This window comes from Mizuhopecten yessoensis, unplaced genomic scaffold, assembly GCF_002113885.1.
Source record: "Mizuhopecten yessoensis strain PY_sf001 unplaced genomic scaffold, ASM211388v2 scaffold11157, whole genome shotgun sequence".
Lineage (NCBI taxonomy): Eukaryota > Metazoa > Mollusca > Bivalvia > Pectinida > Pectinidae > Mizuhopecten > Mizuhopecten yessoensis.
In genome coordinates this window covers 632,559-652,773 of record NW_018408908.1, presented here as the reverse complement: position 1 = coordinate 652,773, position 20,215 = coordinate 632,559, and the positions used below count along the sequence as shown (strand labels likewise).

Here is a 20,215-nt window from a genome sequence, read left to right as displayed (position 1 = left end):
CCTATCCAGTCATGCGAACAACTGTGTATCCCCTCAGTGAGTAAACCCCACCGATGACAGATGATGACCAATTTCCTTTTATTATTCCTAGACATCTGATGGAGATTGACATTTCCCTGACCAGCAAAGTGCTCGAAATATGAGGTGTAAAATGGGCTTTTAACGTTATTTGACGTCATTAGTATCTCCACTGATGCATTCCGCAATGTCCCCAATATATTAGGATTTTGTTATTCCATCCTCGTTTCCCACATAACCACGCCAAGGCCTATCTTATATTTATGTTTAGATGACCGTATTTTTTTTCTAAATCAGCTTAATATAATCTTGTCTCAGATCACCAAATATTAACTTTCATTTATGAATAAACATCTTCTTTTGTTTCATGCCATTATTTAAAACTTGCAACATCTGCAAACCTACTTACATTGAATATAAATATATCAATAACACGCTTTAAATTGTTTTAGTGCTAAAGCTTAAATGGTCTAAACGATTTAGAATGATACTGTGCGTGAAGCCCATGATACTAAGCCCATAATCGACCAATTACATTTTGTTTTCCAAGTCGTCACTTATAAACGTAAACGACATACGAACCGGATAAATGCTTCTCAATCTGATCAATAAAAAGCAATAATGGGACGTTAAGTGGTTTAAATCGTTGAAGCAATACCACTTATGACATTTTGGAGACAGTATATGTAATGACAGATGGACTCTCCTGAAGATATATGCTGACGTACACAGACCCGATCGGTAGTGTATCAAAAGTGTTCAACTCTCCAACACTAGATATCATTTACGTGTATTTTCCCTGGTCGGTCTAAAGAGTCACTGATTCATCATGAATTACAACTACGTTTTGTGTTTTGCGTTTTGTTTGGTTGGCTGTCGGGGTACAGGTGAGTAAACAGAAATGAACATAATTAAAATTAACGTTAAACAATCACGATGTTTAGTAAAACATTGAATTTCAATTAATTAAGATTATGTTTTAACATCTAATTTGATGACCGGTCAAAGTTTATGAAAAAAAATCTTCTTGTACTTTGTAATTTATTACAATAAAATACGTTAACAAATAATACACATGTTTTAGCGCGTTGAAGATATTGTATGTTTCCTTAATTTATGATCACAATCACTTTTTTACAACATATCTCAGAAACTTTTGGGCCGTTTTCCGAGAACATAAAATCAAGACTGCAGAAACGATCAATTGGCGAAAGTATATGGAATTCAAAGAGGGCGATGCTTGGAATGTTTCAAGGAACACAGCGACACACAAACCAAAAGTCAAATGTCGGCCATTTCCAGCGAGCTATTGAAGACCATTGTCTGATTGCAACGATGTGTCCTTCAAATGAAATTCCAATTCCGAGTGGAGATATTTTGACTGGTTTACATTTTGGTGTGGAGAATTTGCAGTCAGTATGCAAGTAAGTGTTTTACTTATACAAGATTATGGTATTCTGCCTCAGTACTTTGGTTATTTATTTATCGCTTTATTTCTATAATGCTTTCTGCATCTAATTAGTAATATTTCAAAAAGCTGTTTACTTCGTTTTTCTCAATATTTATATTTAGTAAATGTGGTATCGCAACATATTAAATGTACTTTCTACGAATGTTTAAATATCACCATATTTTGAATCAACGGTTCTGAAATTATTTTTATAAAAGCATTACATTTCTACTAAATAAGGTCATTATGATTTTTGTTAATCACCGTGAGAGGATTTAATGGAAAAGTTGAAAGGTAGAGAAACTACCAAATGATATGCTAGCGAAATAAAAAGAAATAAAATCATCAAAAAATACAAAATGCTACAAATGTAAAATTGCACCATACATTCCAGATTTTCGCGACCAATAATGATTAAATGTCAATTATGTATCATCACCAATCACCAATTAATCCTCTATATCCAGGGGTTACGCTCACTTTCGCTCTCTACACCCCTGGAATATGACAAAGCAAAATCGAAGGCACGCGGCTAGCTATTTGATTGGTATGAGGTAAAATAAAACCCTGACCAATCACTAGGCTGATACTTGTCCTTTGAAGATTACAAAGGAGCGACGCCCGACTTCAAAGCCTGTCAATTTTTACCGTTACGCGACCGCGATATTCTGTTGATGTATATCAAGGACTAAACTAGTCTTCTCGTCCCATCCGCACGGTGCTGCACATCGAGCCTTCGATTTTGCTATGCTATATTCCAGGGGTGCAGAGAGCGTAAGTGAGCGTAGCCCCTGGGTATTGAGGATGTCACCAATCAAAATCAAGTCAAATCAAAAGAAACCGTTGTTTACTCAATGCAATGTTAAAACGTAAATAGCCATTATTTATCACGTTACCGGAAATCATAGATTTCATTAAAGAATATTTTTGGTTTCATTTGAGCTAAAATCTAAATATTTCTAAGCTTCGTAAAGGATTTTTCAGGAGCTGCTGTACATCATATATCAACAGGTTCAAATCAAGTAAAACCCAGAGAAAATATGCATTAAATGAAATGCACCAAAGAAACTTTTATGCATTTGTTTTACAAATTTAAAAACCTGGTGCTTCCAGTGCGTTACGAGAGGGCTTATTCAGCCCCTTACTATACAGAACGAAAATAGTAAACTTGTTTTACTCAAACTATCACGTAGAAAATGGAATTGGCAGTGAATATGAGTAGCTTCCTTTCAGGCTGCGGACATTTCCAGTTTATGATCTGATATCTAAATAACTTTGTTGCTTTCTAAATTGTTTACACCGCGATAACTCCCAACACAACTGCTGCTACCGTTAAAGCCAATCTGAGCGGTTGCATAGGAACATATCTGTGTTTGCCTTGCGAGATATTGTCTAGTGTCACAGTTCCATCTGTATACTGTTCCATGCCGAATCCGCTTCGATTGTTTGCAGGTGCTGAAAAGTGTGGTCATAATAACGCCTGCCGGCCTGCTTCAGCGGCAGGTCATGGTCATGATATGGGTATTTTATCAACATGGAGAATTGCGTAATCTTCTTCTACTCAAAACACACGGACACGAACATTTGTCTTGAAGTTAGATTTTAATGGAGATTGTGTTTTGTTTACGTTATGTTATTCGACTCATTAATGGGATCTATCCTTCCTGCATTTATACGAAGGTACTAGCCTGTAATTTATCTTTCACTTTCTCTTATACAATCTGATTGAGGGTACTGAACTGAAACAGACCGTGCTGTGTGGCGATGTTGACGCTCACTCCCTTTAAAAACTGAATGAAATATATCTCGATCGTGAGACCAGAACGTGACGGTCGATGATGCCTGCTTCAGCTCTAAAGGCTGAATGGCCTTTGTTACTCTAACATTGTTCCCATGCTATTAATAGATGAAACGGTTATATTTGCGTCATATATTGCTGAAGCAGAAGTCATATTTTTACCATATGTTTTACGTTGTAAAATTAAATATTTGCGCAATAGTTAGATTGAATAACTGTTGGATTGTACGCTTTAATTTACAGTAACTAACTGTTATAAATGCATATCATTAATAAATAAATGTCTGTCAAATGTGCGTAACATAATGTTTTGAAGTTCTACTGAAGAGTACCTTGGATGCTATGACATGATGGCTGAATCATACCCTTGTGGTGAATTATCTACGCTTATGGCTAATATTGGCCGTGTACTACAGGACAGTCTCTGTCACCAGCCCTGGACACCAGGTATTACGTTATAACTGGTTTTAACTTTCATTTTTTACTATCATACCGTATGGATGTTCTGAAATTTGGTTACCTCTCCAATCAAGCGATCATATTATTAGAAAATGTTGTTAAAATTGAATATTAAGGGTTTTATCACTAAAATAAAATTGTAAAAATAAATTCATATAATGTTTACATATTTCGAAGGTATTTGACTATTACCTGTTTAATTATTGTGTGTTACTTTTATCAGAACTGACGACATGTGGCATAGTGTTCGAGTTAGGTTGCTGGAGTCACCAACAACTAGGCATCTAAATACAAACCTAGCTCAGAGTTTAACATTGAGAGATTCTAAATCGGTTTTTATGGAAATTTTCATATTTGCAAACTATTTTTCTTGTCAGGAGGCCAGTAGTTCAGGTAATTATTTGATTAAATTGGTTGTATTGTGTTTTAAATCACTGTTTATTCTCAATTAGGTTTTTTTGTGTTTATAGAAGTGCTGTCAATACTGCAGTGCATGAACAATCGAAAATTGCAAGTCACAATTTTTGGGGAAATCCAGAAACTGATTGGCATCGGAATGGCATATCATGAGATGGGAATTCCTGTACAACAGCAAAAGTCGACCCTTTGTCGGTATGTATTCATTATTACATGCTGAACCTCAAACGTGTATATTGATCGCCCAGAGAAATTTCGTTTCATGATAGAACTCACAAACCAGTTATTATTTACAAACGATTGATTAAGAAACGGGCTTCAGTGACTTCCATAAAGTCAAATTAAAAGGGAACAACTCTGATATTTTTAAATAACCAAAATCCCGTTCATTTACACACTGTGTGAATAAGAAGACGCGTCAAATCAAAGGAAATCCACTTGTGACGTCATCTTTTATTCCTTCTGATTCGGGTGATATTGCCCAAGTGCTTTATTGAAGGTTGATGTTTAGGTTAATATAACACTGCTTAGCAGTTGGAGCTTAATCAACTGCAAAAAAAAGCTTAAACTGTAGGTATTACACATAAGGTAATGCAACTCGGAAAAAATATATACATGTTATCTATGTCGATAAAGACTGCCACTAGATCAACAAATACACTTTAATCAATGTTTGCTACTTAATTTATGAACATATACAGTAGTTTTTCTCTTAAGCTATTTTAACATGGTTTGCACCTTTTTGCTCCGTCGACAGGGTTGCCACTTAATCAACAAATATATATATATGCCTTATATCTGTCGACCAGGGTAACAAAAGGTAACCACATATAAACACCCTTAACCTCTGTCGACCAGGGAAACAAAAGGTAACCACATATAAACGCCCTTAACCTCTGTCGACCAGCGTAACAAAAGGTAACCACATATAAACACCCTTAACCTCTGTCGACAAGGTTTGCTACTCGATGGACACATATATGCACACTTTTTTCAGTCACCAAGAACTGACACAAAAATAAATGCATAGCCGGTGTTCTCTGCTTCCAGAAGTCTAATCCTTATATAAGAATATTCTGTAAGATGTTGGCATGTGGTCGTAGAATAAATAAAATTAGCAAATGTCTGTAGGACATAAATGCCCCCCGCTTTTGGATAGGATGGGACGCGACAGGACGGGACGGGACGGACATGGGAAACACTGTATGCCCCACCCCCGGGGGCATACATATAAAACACCGTTGATTGTACTTAAGTACGAGTGTCGAGTACGAGTGTCTTCCAATCACTCTAAGTTTCTGTGGCATCATGTCCATATGTCACGAATCGATATAAACACGATGTATTTTAAGTTTTCAAAATGTACATTAATTAAAAAATATCGAACTTACTACGAAAACCCTTTTTAAAAAGCATTTTGTAAAACGCTTAAGACACTTGAAGTTCTATTTCCTTTTGTTTTCAGTTGGGTGTTCACGTCCTTTAACGAGATGGTGCACTTGACTTCGTCTGTCTGTGAAGGAACTGTTTATTCAACTGTTTGTGAAATCCGAAACAGACTAGATCCTTACATGGAAATGATGTTATCTGGAATAAGTGATTACATCGACTGTCCAAAGGAGACCTTCCGGTGTGCATTGTAGGGGGTTTGTTGTCACACATCACACTTTAGGATGGTAAGTGTATTTATAAGTGTTTTAGGTTATATGTAATATTTAAATCCGCTTTCCTGTGGACAGTAGACCAAAATGTTTTATTTGTTTGTTTAAAATTTGACAATTTTGCCATAGATTCAGTATGAATGAAAACCCATTTTCGTTAGATTATTTTTTTGTTTTTGCTGAAGTTGTTAAGTTAACAAACTCATTAAAGGGGTGTCACAGTGAAGTAACTTTTTTTTGTCTTTTTTTTTTCGAATACTACATAAACATATCAAGAGAGACTCCTTATGGAAAATAAAGATCGGATTTGGCTGAAATAGATTCATAAAAATGATTAAATCTAAGATAATCATCGATATTTCTACCTGTCTGACCAACGTTTTGTTCAGGGATTTACCTCTACTAGCGCATGCGCATAGCACACCATTTCTTTGTAAACAAAATGACTGTCCGTATGAAGTAAGTGAGAGAAAAGTGTTGTACCGTGTCAGCTACGAAGCGAAAAGTTGTCAAATGGTCAAAAGATGGCGCAAAAAGTACGTTACGGAATCATTATTGGAGGCGGGAAGTATTCAAAGGAGAAAATAACTGCCCTATCAGTTAGTACGGTCAGAGACATGTATTATACGTCTCTGGTACGTTGTATTCTTCCAGATAGCCGGGTATTCACTAGCTGGACATCTAACACATTTAAAAATGTCATGATTTATCATGCAAATCCAGGTTTTTAATGTAAAGATGTTTGAAGGTAATGCTATTGATGATGGTGGTTAAATGATCTTATTTCTATTTCAGTGGCAGCTGAATGTTCTCCTGAGATCAAGGACATAGTCACATGGGGTAGTTAGGGCATTTATTTCCTGAATAACTGACGTCATATTTTTAGATAATATCAAAATCACTTACAGACAAAACACAACAATTTTGTAAATCAATAACTCTTTATGGCATTTTAAATGTAATTTGGTTAATTGTCTACGGTTTGTCTAACGTCTCTACATTATAAATCATTTTAATAGTGGTGCTTGTTTGTTATTCTTATTCAATGCTTTATTGTTATTGACAAAAGTCTATCGAGACGTCTAATTGCTGTTGTGGTTCTGGTGTTGTGCATCATCTTAGCGTATACTAGGTCATGTGATGAGAGTGTTTACTTTCGATGGAGTCAATTGATATAGAAAACAAGATACATATATAGTCCTCAACATCGACACGTGGATTAAGTGTGAGCCCAAATCCGGTACGAAAAGACAACAACAGGAACAGAACCACTGAAGCATAATTAAGACATCATAAACCGACACAGGAGGTGGGACAAGGTGATCTGAAGGGTGGTAATCTATACTATCACACGAGGTACTCTTTATGAAGTCTACTGTCAAACCCAGGAAATGAGTTACTATATCATCAATGATATGAGACAGTAAACACATCTTTCATCGCGATGGTTACTGAAAGATCATTGTTGGAAACGTGGTCCTAATGTCAACTGGGAAAACTCTTCTGTACTGCACCTGCTCAAGATGTGACACATCCTGGTGTCTCCTGTCAACATCAGGGAGGTATATAGTTCAGCACCGAACTAAGACTCTGTTAACATGCTTTAAAAAAACTAGAAAACAAATCGTCGTATTGACAGTAAATTCCCTTAATTTCGTTATTGATATAAAGGTAGCATGATTTGGCCCTGGTACTTCAGTCGACAAGCCAGCTCTTCAGGTAGAACGATATTTTTTTCTTAGTCAGAAATAACACGATTGTAATTAAGTCTTTTTTATTGCTGGAAAGAGCAATATACGAAACAATTGTTGAAAGAAAGCTACAAACCTGAAGTCCACCAACTCTAGGAAACGTATCTGCACAGATTATTATCTGATTTGAATAGTTTATTCCATAAAAACCGCTTAATGCTGATTTCGCAGGACCAAAGAGATGTGATGAACATCAGAACACAATTTATATAACATACTGTACTATGTTTTCCTCCGGCCGTCTTTGTCCCGTTTTAACGACTTGAATATCGTGATTTTTGGCGATGTCGACTAGGATAGTTCGAAATACATTTTCATTTTGACGGCTATTATTTCGTGTAATTTGAACAGGATTGACAGTATTTATTTGATTCGTTCGAACTGACCGACGGTTTACCGTACTAAATCATAATAGCATATGACCTTGATAAAATATATACTGAGCTGACGAACAATATATCTTTTATACACATTTCATAAACCTTGTGCATATTTAAATGCTCCCGTATATATGCATGCTTAATCATCGAGCCAAGTCAACTGGAGCGTACCTACCTTATATAACAACAAGGGTCAATAGTGACTACTATCACAAGGCTATATTTATATTACGACATTGACGTGTGTACTATAATTACAACCGGAAGAAAAAACACTTCGTGGAAAATTATATTGTACACCCATGTATCAACATTAAGCTGAACTGGTGGGAAAGCAGGAGGATGGTACCAGTTGGTGAATATTGCTGAAGGTTAATGGCAGGTACCTACAACCAAACAGACTGACGTGAGTATATAAGGTTAATGACAGGTATCTCCAACCAAACAGACTGACGTGAGTATATAAGGTTTATGACAGGTACCTACACCCAAACAGACTGACGTGAGTATATAAGGTTAATGACAGGTACCTACAACAAAACAGACTGACGTGAGTATATAAGGTTAATGAAAGGTATCTACAACCAAACAGACTGACGTGAGGATATAAGGTTAATGACAGGTACCTACAACAAAACAGACTGACGTGAGTATATAAGGTTAATGGCAGGGACCTACAACCAAACAGACTGACGTGAGAATATAAGGTTAATGACAGGTATCTACAACCAAACAGACTGACGTGAGTATATAAGGTTGATGACAGGTACCTACAACCAAACAGACTGTCGTGAGTATATAAGGTTAATGACAGGTACCTACAACCAAACAGACTGACATGAGTACATGTATGATCATGTAACAGACAAATAACGATTAACAATGTACTACATAATAACAATCATTAAGATAGTCCTGCCATAGAACTTAACCTAGTCCGCTCCCATATTTATCTGTCCAGATTCGACGTCCTCAAAATAGTTAGGGCCATATAAAGACGGCAGAAACATTAAATGATTCGTGTCTGTTCGAGAAAAAATCTAATTGATCTCAAACGTTTTTGGTAAAAAGGAGATAATACAATAATAATAAGAATAGTTCTCAGGCCTGTTATGAAATTTAAACTAGGACGGTAATAACAACTCTTAATATTTTATACCAGACTGTCCCTTAGAAAAAATAAAGTTCCACATTATCTACTGTTAATGCACAAATGCAGATTGAGGAAATAATCGTACTCAATTCTATCGATACGCTTGGTTTTATCAGACTGATACAGAAAGACGAAAACTCATTCTCGTTAACCCGACTTCCCTACGGGACATTAACATGACCGCATATGTACGTTGACATGCGTCCAGTACAGGTAAGACAGGGTAAAAGAACATAAAAACACGTAATGTAATAGAGATACAAGGAAACGATATTTATACAGAGTTAATAAAACCTCATACGTCCCTGAAAAAAACATATTATCATTATTATTGTTGGAAAAACAAGCAAACTAAAAATATTATTAACTTGGGGGATTTTGTAAAGATTCTCAAAATTTCAAATTTTATATTGACACACACATCCCTTAGTGAGATCAAAAATGATCGTCACATTACAATAAAAATGTACTTAAGATAAAAAAAGAAACGAAGACAACATGAAGGCTATTGAGAAAGTCTGGTGTAGAAATGATAACTTCAAAATCGAAGGCAAATACTAATATGGTGACGTAACAGTGTATCGATCGGTAAACCTTGCCCAGTCGCAACATCTGTACTGCCACCAAACAGACAGGGCTGCGTCTTTCCAAGAAATCTGTTAAATAACGTGGATAAATAAAATTAGTGTCACGGAGTTATCGATGTAACTGACTCAATGTTTACTGCTGTCAGTAGATATATAAGCATTGATGGTAACCTCACTTCCGGTGCAGGTATAATCTTGTGTTTGTTTGCGTACCATAGGTAGATACTAACACATGTCTCGTTATCATAGAAAACATACTACAAAGGTCTCGTCCCTTTTTTTGTATGTTTGCTGAAAGGACCAATTTAATTTATTGCTACCGAATATTCATATCGCAATGCCTTCACTGCTACGAACATCTCGGCAGGTTACCGGAATCAGCCGATGTTTGCCGATTGTGGTGTGTCGTAGCTGTCTAACACTGTTTTGTACCAGTATACCGCTATTTTCTTTAATCATTTCCTCTACCACAAGTCCAAGGTTAGTTGAGCCACAGGGGCGTGGCCCTTATCCCAAACCCCATGGTCCGCGTTTGATATAGGGACGATTGGGTTAGGGATAAGGCCACGCCCCTATGAATTGAACAGCAAATTAATTCATTTATATTTGAATATATCTATATTATATTTATTTATTTGAATACAAGTTGGTTATTTTGGTTTTTGAAATATAAAAATCTTTACACGGCGTATTTATTCCTTGACTTATCTCTCTGCTAAAAATATCTCTATGGTTAAAACTACGAAGTAATTTGTTACAAATACTGCTTAAACTACTAGACTAACCTCTGAAACTCGATATCTCGTTCTAACTACTTCAATCTCGATTTATAATTCCCGAAATTCTTACTGCAACTATCTTATTAAACTCTTGAAGCTCAACTACGTGTCTATAGCTTACACAGTACATTGATATATCAAAAAGTAAGTATTTATGCACATTTGTTTTTATTTTAGTCTAATATTTCTGAAAGTCGGATGCATGTCTAAATAAAAGATAACAGTTTTGTGGAGTCAGAACCATACAATAATCTTACCAAATGGTATTTGAAGAGTATTTTAACCAAATCTCAATAATTGGGTTTTCAAAGAGTGGGGAATATTTTCTTCACACTTTTTTAACATTTTAATTCATGTAATTACTATGCTTATTGGTACAAAAGCCACAAAGCTGTTATCTTTTTTAGACATATCGGTATTGGCCACTAAGAAGGCCCAAATTGGCATTCCTCCTTTGTTATTTTTAAATGCAACTCTGTTAAATCAATATTAAAGTTACTAGATAATATAAAAAAAAAGCATAGCAAAGGTTGCATTAGATACTAATAACGCCATACTAACAGTCAAAGTTACCACTTATTAATACAAACTGCTATGATATTTACTATATACAATCAACATTAGTTATATATCACACTAGACCTAATCCCAGCAGCTGACAGAACCGTATACAAGTTATCATGTAAAACGCTTCATTATAGCGTACATCTGCCAGTCCTATGCAGACGTTATCTCAGCAGAGCTCATCCCTTTACTGTACCTGCCATTCCTGTATGAAGGTTTTCACGATCATGTACCGAATGGTTCACCACTGTTTTAGAATATCAGAACACAGTTGTGTGTAGGTAGAACGGCGCCCTTTTCTTAGTCAGAAATGACACGATTGTAACTAAATAATTGTTATTGCTGGTAATAGTTCCGGAGAAGAGCAATATACGAAACAGTTGTTGAAAGAAAGCTACAAACCTGTAGTCCACCAACTCTAGGAAACGTATCTGCACAGATTACTATCTGATTTGAATATACCTGCTGTACAATAATTTATTCCATAAAAAGCTGCTTAAGACTGGTTTCGCAGGAACAAAGGGGTGTGCTAAACCTCAGCACACCATTTATATAACATACTTTATTCTCCATAGGCCGTAGTTGTCCCGTATCAACGACTTGACTATCGTGACTTTTTCCGAGGTCAACCCGGACTGTTTGAAATGCCTTTTTAAAGCGGCTATACTTTCGTGTAATTCGAACAGGATTGACAATGTTAATTTTGTTCGATCTGACCGAATGTGTACCGTACTAGTCACAATGGCACACGACCTTGATAAAATATATACTTAGCTGATACACAATATATCTTTTATGCACATTTTATAAACCTTGTGCATTTAACGACTTAGTCAATCATACACCTTTAAAATATTGTCCTGCATTTGTATGTTTTACATCGAGCTAATCACAAGTCAGCTGTTGCGTATCTGCCTTACAAAACACAAAGCGTCCATAGTAACTACTATCACAAGGCTATATTTATATTCCGACATTGACGTGTGTACTATAATTACAACCGGAAGAAAAATACACTTCGTGGAAAATTATATTGTACACCCATGTATGTATCAACATTTAGTTGAACTGGTGGGAAAGCAGGAGGATGGTACCAGTTGGTGAATACTGCTGAAGATTAATGACAGGTACCGACAACCAAACAGACTGACGTGAGTATATATAGGGTTAATGACAGGTACCTACAACCAAACAGACTGACGTGAGTATATAAGGTTAATGACAGGTACCTACAACCAAACAGACTGACGTGAGTATATAAGGTTAATGGCAGGTACCTACAACCAAACAGACTGACGTGAGCATATAAGGTTAATGACAGGTACCTACAACAAAACAGACTGACGTGAGTATATAAGGTTAATGACAGGTATCAACAACCAAACAGACTGACGTGAGCATATAAGATTAATGACAGGTACCTACAACAAAACAGACTGACGTGAGCATATAAGGTTAATGATAGGTACCTACAACAAAACAGACTGACGTGAGTCTATAAGGTTAATGACAGGTATCAACAACCAAACAGACTGACGTGAGTATATAAGGGTAATGACAGGTACCTACAACAAAACAGACTGTCGTGAGTATATAAGGTTAATGACAGGTATCAACAACCAAACAGACTGACATGAGTATATAAGGTTAATGACAGGTACCTACAACCAAACAGACTGACATGGGTACATGTATGATCATGTAACAGACAAATAACGATTAACAATGTACTACATAATAACAATCATTAAGATAGTCCTTCCATAGAACTTTACCTAGTCCGCTCCTATATTTATCTGTCCAGGTTCGACGTCCTCAAAATAGGTAGGGCCATATAAAGACGGATGAAACATTAAATGATTCATGTCTGTTCGAGAGAAATTCTAAAGGACTTCAAACATGTTTTGGTAAAATGGAGATTACACAATAATTTTTAGAATAGTTCTTAGACTTGTTATGACTTTTAAACAAGGAAGGTAATACTACCTCTTAATAATATTTTTCATAATATCGCTTAGAAACAATAACGTTCCACATTTAGGTACTGCTCATGCACAAATGCAGATTTATGAAATAATCATACTCAATTAAATCGATAAGCGTGGGTTTTTTCAGACTGATACAGAAAGACGAAAACTCATTCTCGTTAACCAGATCAAACACATTATGTATAGCACCATTAGAACACATTTCTATTGTATGTGATTGAACTGTTGCGTAATGTTCTGCTATTTGCTGTGAAATACGAACCGTTGTTTCTCCGGATGATCAATTCACCTATAGCTAGCCAGCCAAACGCTCTGAAACCAGACTACCCGACTTCCCTACGGGACATTAACATAACCGAACATGTACGTTGGCATGCGTCCAGTACAGGTGACACAAGGTAAAAGCGCATAGAAACACGTATGGTAATAGAGATACAAGGAAAACAATATTTATTCAGAGTTGATAAAACGACATACGTCCTGAAAAAACATGTTATCATTATTATTAGTAATACAAACAAACTAAAAATATAATTTACTTGAGTTTTTTGTGAAGTTTCTCAAAATTTCAAATTTTATATTGAAACACACATATCCTGGTGAGATAAAAATATGATCGTCATTTTAAGATTAATGTCAATAGTTGATTTATTAAACTCTTTCTGCAGGATAGAATAGGCACAGCATAATGCTGAAGCAATATCAATCTGAGATTATAGATACCTTGCCATATTTACATGTTAACAATATGGAAACCGAAACCGGCAGAAAAAACCCCAAGATAGATTAAATAAAATTGAACACAAGATAAAAGAACAAACTTAATACAACATGAAGACTATTAAGACAGACTGGTGTAGAAATGATAACTTCAAAAATCGAAGGCAAGTGCTAATATGGTGAAGTAACAAGGTATCGATCGGTAAACCTTCACCAGCTGCAACCTCTGTACAGCCACCAAACAGACCGGGCTGCGTCTTTCCAAGAAATCTGTTAAATAACGTGGATACTTATAATCAACGTCCCGGAGTTATCGATGTAACATATCGTTTGACCTGACTCAATGTTTACTGCTGTCAGTAGATATATAAGCATTGATGGTAATCTTTCTTCCGGTGCAGGTATGTCATCTTGTGTTTGTTTGCGTACCATAGGTAGATACTAACACATGTCTCGTTATCATAGAAAGCATACTACAAAGGTCTCGTCCTATTTTGTGTATGTTTGCTGAAAGGACCAATTTAATGTATTGCTACCGAATATTCATATCGCAATGCCTTCACTGCTACGAACATCTCAGCAGGTTACCGGAATCAGCCGATGTTTGCCGATTGCGATGTATCGTAACCGTCTAACACTGTTTTGTACCAGTATAACGCTATTTCCTTAAATCAATGCTTATTTTTTGTCTCAGTTCCCTCTACCACTAGTTCAATATTAGTTGACCTACAGGCGCGTGGCTCTCATCCCAAATCCCATTTTCCGTATTTGATATACAAAATCAATACATTTATATTAAAATAGATCTATTTCATCTTTATTTACCTAAATACAGCTTAAACTACCAGACTACCACTCAACTCGATCTCTCGTTCTAACTTCTTCAGTCTCTTTTTATGATTCTCGAAATTTACCTTTCAAAGCTAAACTACATGCCTATATCTTACACAGTACATTGATATTCGATGTGCTCTTTAAACCAACGTATATCAGATAGCGTACTTCCGGTGTTTTTCATAATTTTATATATACATTAATGTGTAATTACAAAATATGTTTTTTTTAGATACAACTCTATTTAATGTACGTAACAGTTACTAGATGATATACAAATTACTAAGCATAACAAACATTACATACTAATAACGCAATACTTACAGTCAAAGTAACCACTTATTAATACAACCTGCTATGATATTTACTATATACAACCTAATCCCTGCAGCTGACAGAACCGTATACAAGTTTCATATACAATGCTTTATTATAGCGTACGTCTGCCAGTCCTATACAAACGTTATCTCAGCAGAGCTCATCACTTAACTGTTCCTGCTACTCCTGTAGGAAGGTTTTCTGTTGTAGAATATTAGAACACAGTTGTGGTACGAGTTATCCCAAGTGCTCTAGAAGCAATGCTGCCTCAGTCGGCCGTTAATGTTGTGATATAGCCTAAACTCTGACGTTGTCTGATGGTTCCTCCTGTACCGTGTTGTATTCTGTAAACGTTCTTTGTACTGTTGATCTCCGAGAAGACAGTTGTGATGCCGTTTGTCTTAGGATTAGCGTGGTGGACCTTCCTCAGCCACCAGAGCCTGGCCGGGAAGCTGGTGGTGCGTTGTCCTGTGTTTGTGTAGCGGTTACGTGTCCGCTGGTCTCCCACGATTCACTCTGCGACGACGTAGTCGGCGAAGGGTGTGGTGTCTTTGGTATGTTGGTTGGCAGCTGATTAATTAGGAACAGACGGGTATGATGAACCTTAACTCACCTCTACATATTCTACTTATATGTTTTTCCTTATGATATACACATATACACACTTGTCTTCAGTCATCCAGTGTACAGCATGCCATTTATAAGATATAATTAATTTAAAATGAATTACTGTAGAAACAATACCACGTGACCGTGATGAAGATATGTGTTATTCAGTGTAGTCTTTAACGTTAATACGATGTTAAGTCGTGGGTCTTCTCACATATTGATACGGACTATACATTCCGAAAGGCACGCGCTAACATAAACATGCATGCACGTTCACCAAGTCGAACACGCTCTCAGATTTGAAGAGCTTATCAGAGATAATGGGTATTTTCAGAAACTTGTAAACATTGATTGACAAACGGTAAATGTATTTTATTGCTTTAATATACATGCAGTCTACATATAACAGCTCTGTCAATTAAAAATAAGTGCAGTTTTTCAAATCATGCCATCTAAACGCTTGCTATATGTTCAATATATATGTAATTCTTGTCGAGAGTGGGCTTTAATGCCGTTGTTGGAACTTGTTCCTCATTCAATTGCTGTATTTAAATACACAAAGAAAATCTCAAATACCGTGCCAGCTGGAATTTGTTACCTTCTATGTTTCCTTACTTACCTATGCTAGAATAGCGCAAACGCTGAGGTTATGTCAAGGCTAGGCTTTTGAAATTTAACAAAACGTTTTAAAACTTATACAAATTTAACTCAGATAGTTGGTATGTAGAAGGCAGGTCACAGTTGATGATTTATGCTTTCGAAGGTGGAGGCGACAGCAGAGGCAAACGAATCGTGAGTATATCGATATAGATTTACTCAAGTACAGGCTTTATCCTGTACACTTTTTAAAGATATTGTATAAATAGCTGCCATTCATCAAGTTCCTCCCTTAGAACAAACTCGTTATGAAACAATGCTACCTACATTCTATGAAACCTTTTACTTTTGTAATTTAATTTATGAGTAAATGATATAACAAATTTAAAGTAGAACAGATAGAAGTGAATTCAATGAGACTCTTTATTTAGCGACAGTGTAATGCCTCATCAGATAGTGTAGTAACGATTAAAAGCTCACTACACCAGGTAAAGCGGTATTATTTCTAGCCATCGGTTCTTTATCAGTTCTACCCCTAGCCACGTACACTCAGAACACAGACTGACAAGGAAGATACGAGTACTTAAAGTGAAAGGAAGTAGAGGCATAAGGAAATAAAAGTGAAACAAGTCATGAAATTAACTACATTATTAGAAATATATCTAGATACAGTTGATACTACACCAAAGCGGTCTGCTACAAACACAACCTGGTAAAGAAACGACCTCTCCGTCATTCATAATATCATTACTTAGCTATTTCCTAATATATATGGACTTTTGAAATTTCAAAAAATACTGTTTCAACTACATGCATGTCCCACTCTCTCGCGCCCTTTTTCATCGCTGTACTCAGCTGATCCACTAACGTGGGTCTGCATTAAAGAACAAGTACAGCATTGATTTATAAAGATATTGATCTGACTACTGGCTGGCTAGACTACATGTCAATACGCTCGTCATTAGCATGCAAGCACTACGTAAATCGAAACCATTGACGAGCAAAATGAATTAAATAGATTATAAGATTATTATTATTTCGAATATGGTTATCAAATGAAAGACAAAACTGGAAACGGTAAAACCAGGCTGAAATAAAAAAAAATAAAAATAAGAAAGAAGCTGACTGCAAAATAGAACGTCAATGTAAATGTGATGACGTTACAGTGTATCGATTGGTAATGTGCACCAACCACGACGCTATACAGTCAGACTCACCAGACATACCTAGCTGTATCTTTCTACATGTTTGACAAGGATCAGTATTAACAACGTCCTGGTACAACCAGGGTCACATACTGTAAGACTTGATGGTGCTGACACACGGAGAAGGTATGGTACTATGGTAAACTGTTTTGATAGCGTTTTACCTTATTGAACTGGAACGTTTCTTGCCATAAAATATAAATTATGATAAGCTTATAAGCAGATAGGGACCAATGTATCAAGTCACTGACAACACGTGTTAATGGCTACCTCCGTGTTGGGTTGTGTGTATTTCTTTGGGAAGAAACTGTCATCCTTTTCTGGTAAACTTTTGTTTTCATGCGAGGCTGAATTTATTGAATAGCTTATTAGGACTGGCACAAAAAATCCAAGTACTTCCAATTTACTTTAAAACGTATCGACGATGTGCTGATTTAAACAATTACGTGAACAATATTTTCTTCATATTAAAATTTCCGCATCAAAACGTCCAATATATCTAATTTTGTGATATGGATACCGACTTATTCACCTTTTCGATATCGACTTATTCACCTCGACTACACCGACTTATTCACCTTGTCGATACCGACTTATTCACCTTGTCGATACCGACCTATTCACCTTGTCGATACCGACTTATTTACATTGTCGATACCGACTTATTCATTTTGTCGATACCGACCTATTAACCTTGTCGATACCGACTTATTCACCTTGTCGAAACTGACTTATTCACCTTGTGGATACCGACTTATTCACCGTGTGGATACCGAGTTATTCACCCTATTGATACCGACTTATTCACCTTGTCGATACCGACTCATTTTCCATGACTACACCGACTTATTCACCTTGTCGATACCGACTTATTCACCTTGTGGATACCGATTTATTCACCTTTTGGAAACCGACTTATTCACCCTGTCGATACCGACTTATTCACCTTATGGATACCGACTTATTCACCCTGTTGATACCGACTTATTCACCTTGTCGATACCGACTAATTTTCCATGACTACACCGACTTATTCACCTTGTCGATACCGACTTATTTACCTTGTAGATACCGACTTATTCACCTTGCTGATACCGACTGATTCATCCTGTTGATACCGACTTATTCATCTTGTCGATACCGACTTATTCACCTTGCTGATACCGACTGATTTATCCTGTTGATACCGACTTATTCATCTTGTCGATACCGACTTATTTATCCTGTGGATACCGACTTATTCACCTTGTCGATACCGACTTATTCATCTTGTCATTATCCCAATTCTCCCTTTGAGGACGTGACATTACTTGGATTTGATCCTGATTTATATGGAATATGTCGTCGAAAAGCCAAGACGTTTTGTCATTCTGGAACGCCTAGTCTATTTCCTCTTGTACTTTTCCATGCGTTTGCAGATAAATATTGTTCAGGTTAAGTTACGATTTTTGTTAGCAATTGTTTTCACGTTTCATGTTATTTTTGTTTGATTCAGCAGTTTTTTTAATCTTCTTTACGTACTATTTCGTAACCCTAACCTATTGTTGCCTCGAGATGAGGTGGTTATTTTTATCGTTCAAAAATGAACAACTTCGGATTTTCATTATACTATGGTGATTTGTGATTGAGAGAACAGAAAAAGCCCCGATGGGTGTTAGATATGCAACCAATGCTCATCCGATAACACACTTTGGGCTTTTTGTTTTTATTTTTCTGGAATACGGATTTTGTTTTACTGTTAGTCAGGAGGCACGGTAGTCTGGTGGTAGGACGCCGGGCTCGTGACCGAGGGGTTGCGGGTTCGAGTCACGGCACGGCACTGTGTTGTATCATTGAGCAAGATACTTTACTCCGCTTGTTCCAGTCTACTCAGCTGTAAATAAGTACGTGGTTGGGCAGTGCTGTAATGGTAGGATGCTAGTTGTGAGCGCTGAAATGGCAGCATCGGCTGTATGCTCCCCAGGGAGTTGAGAAAGATATTGGTTGGTTGCAAAGGTTCTATAACAACGGATAATAATTTGTGAACTGCTTTGATACTACCTACGAACTAGGTTGTGATCAAGCGGTATATAAGAACCTCGAATTATTATTGTCATTATTATTATTATTATAAATCTCAATCGGTGTCTATTTTTTCCAGTACCGAATACAAAAAGAAATTTGCATTAGTTACAATTTTATTTTTTCAAAAGTCCAATCAGTGGAAACTCAATAACTTTGTATTTAGATGAAGATATCCAATGTCTGCTTTCTACCCTTTCGTGGTGCAACGTGATTCCATCGAGATATCACTTAATCATTTTATGAATTATATAATAAAGTTGTGTTTTAAGGAAATTTGATAAATATATTTTAGACACCTAATGCCATGGCTAGCCAGCAGAACGTATTTGCCGCTGCAGGAGAAGGAAATCTCCCGGAAGTCAAACGTTTGGTTGAAGCTGGCTCGTCGTTGGAACAAGGAGACAAGGATGGTCTAACGCCTTTAATGATAGCAATAAAGAATGGACACAGAGAGGTGTCAGAATTTCTCGTCGGCGAGATGTCTAGTCAGTCTCTTTCTGTTGTGACGACTTCAGACAAGTGGAATGCTCTTCATTGGATGGCTGCCTTCGGACGGCCATGGCTTGATATATGGAAGACTATTCAGCGGAAATGCCCAGATTTATGGGATCAAACGGACGGAAATCAGAAACGACCAATAGACAAGTCTAGAGAGCATCGAGATAGGAGTCAACGACACAGACAACTGTATCAGGAATTAGGTCAGTTTTGACAACTGCATTGCTTCGTTTAAAATATGTTTTCAGACTGAATTTGCTCATGGTTATACGAGTTTCTGCATAAACCAATGGCTGATTTTATGTTTTTCAGCTTTCTAAAAAACATCCTTTTCGCATCAATTCTCGTAAGAAAATATTAGGTTT

General features: G+C 36.5%; 2 protein-coding genes across 6 annotated transcripts in view; both read left to right on the top strand.

The window, feature by feature from the left end:
• Positions 1 to 745: 745 nt before the first annotated feature.
• Positions 746 to 6,823, top strand: LOC110467074. The gene is made up of 6 exons (XM_021523974.1): positions 746 to 905; positions 1,169 to 1,442; positions 3,583 to 3,713; positions 4,196 to 4,337; positions 5,608 to 5,818; positions 6,599 to 6,823. The coding sequence occupies exons 1-5, from the start codon at positions 848 to 850 to the stop codon at positions 5,783 to 5,785; spliced, it is 783 nt and encodes a 260-aa protein (XP_021379649.1). The 5' UTR covers positions 746 to 847; the 3' UTR covers positions 5,786 to 5,818; positions 6,599 to 6,823.
• A 1,363-nt stretch (positions 6,824 to 8,186) lies between these two features.
• Positions 8,187 to 20,215, top strand: part of LOC110467072 — a 25,532-nt gene continuing 13,503 nt past the window's right edge. The window contains exons 1-2 of one of the 5 annotated variants that reach the window (XM_021523972.1): positions 8,187 to 8,316; positions 19,645 to 20,053. In XM_021523972.1, coding sequence (XP_021379647.1) covers positions 19,657 to 20,053 — 397 coding nt within the window. In that variant the 5' untranslated portion in view covers positions 8,187 to 8,316; positions 19,645 to 19,656. Of the gene's footprint in view, positions 8,341 to 12,050; positions 12,169 to 14,586; positions 15,470 to 16,931; positions 17,415 to 19,644; positions 20,054 to 20,215 lie in introns of those variants that run through there. The other 4 variants (XM_021523968.1, XM_021523971.1, XM_021523970.1 and 1 more) reach the window with 4 other exon arrangements.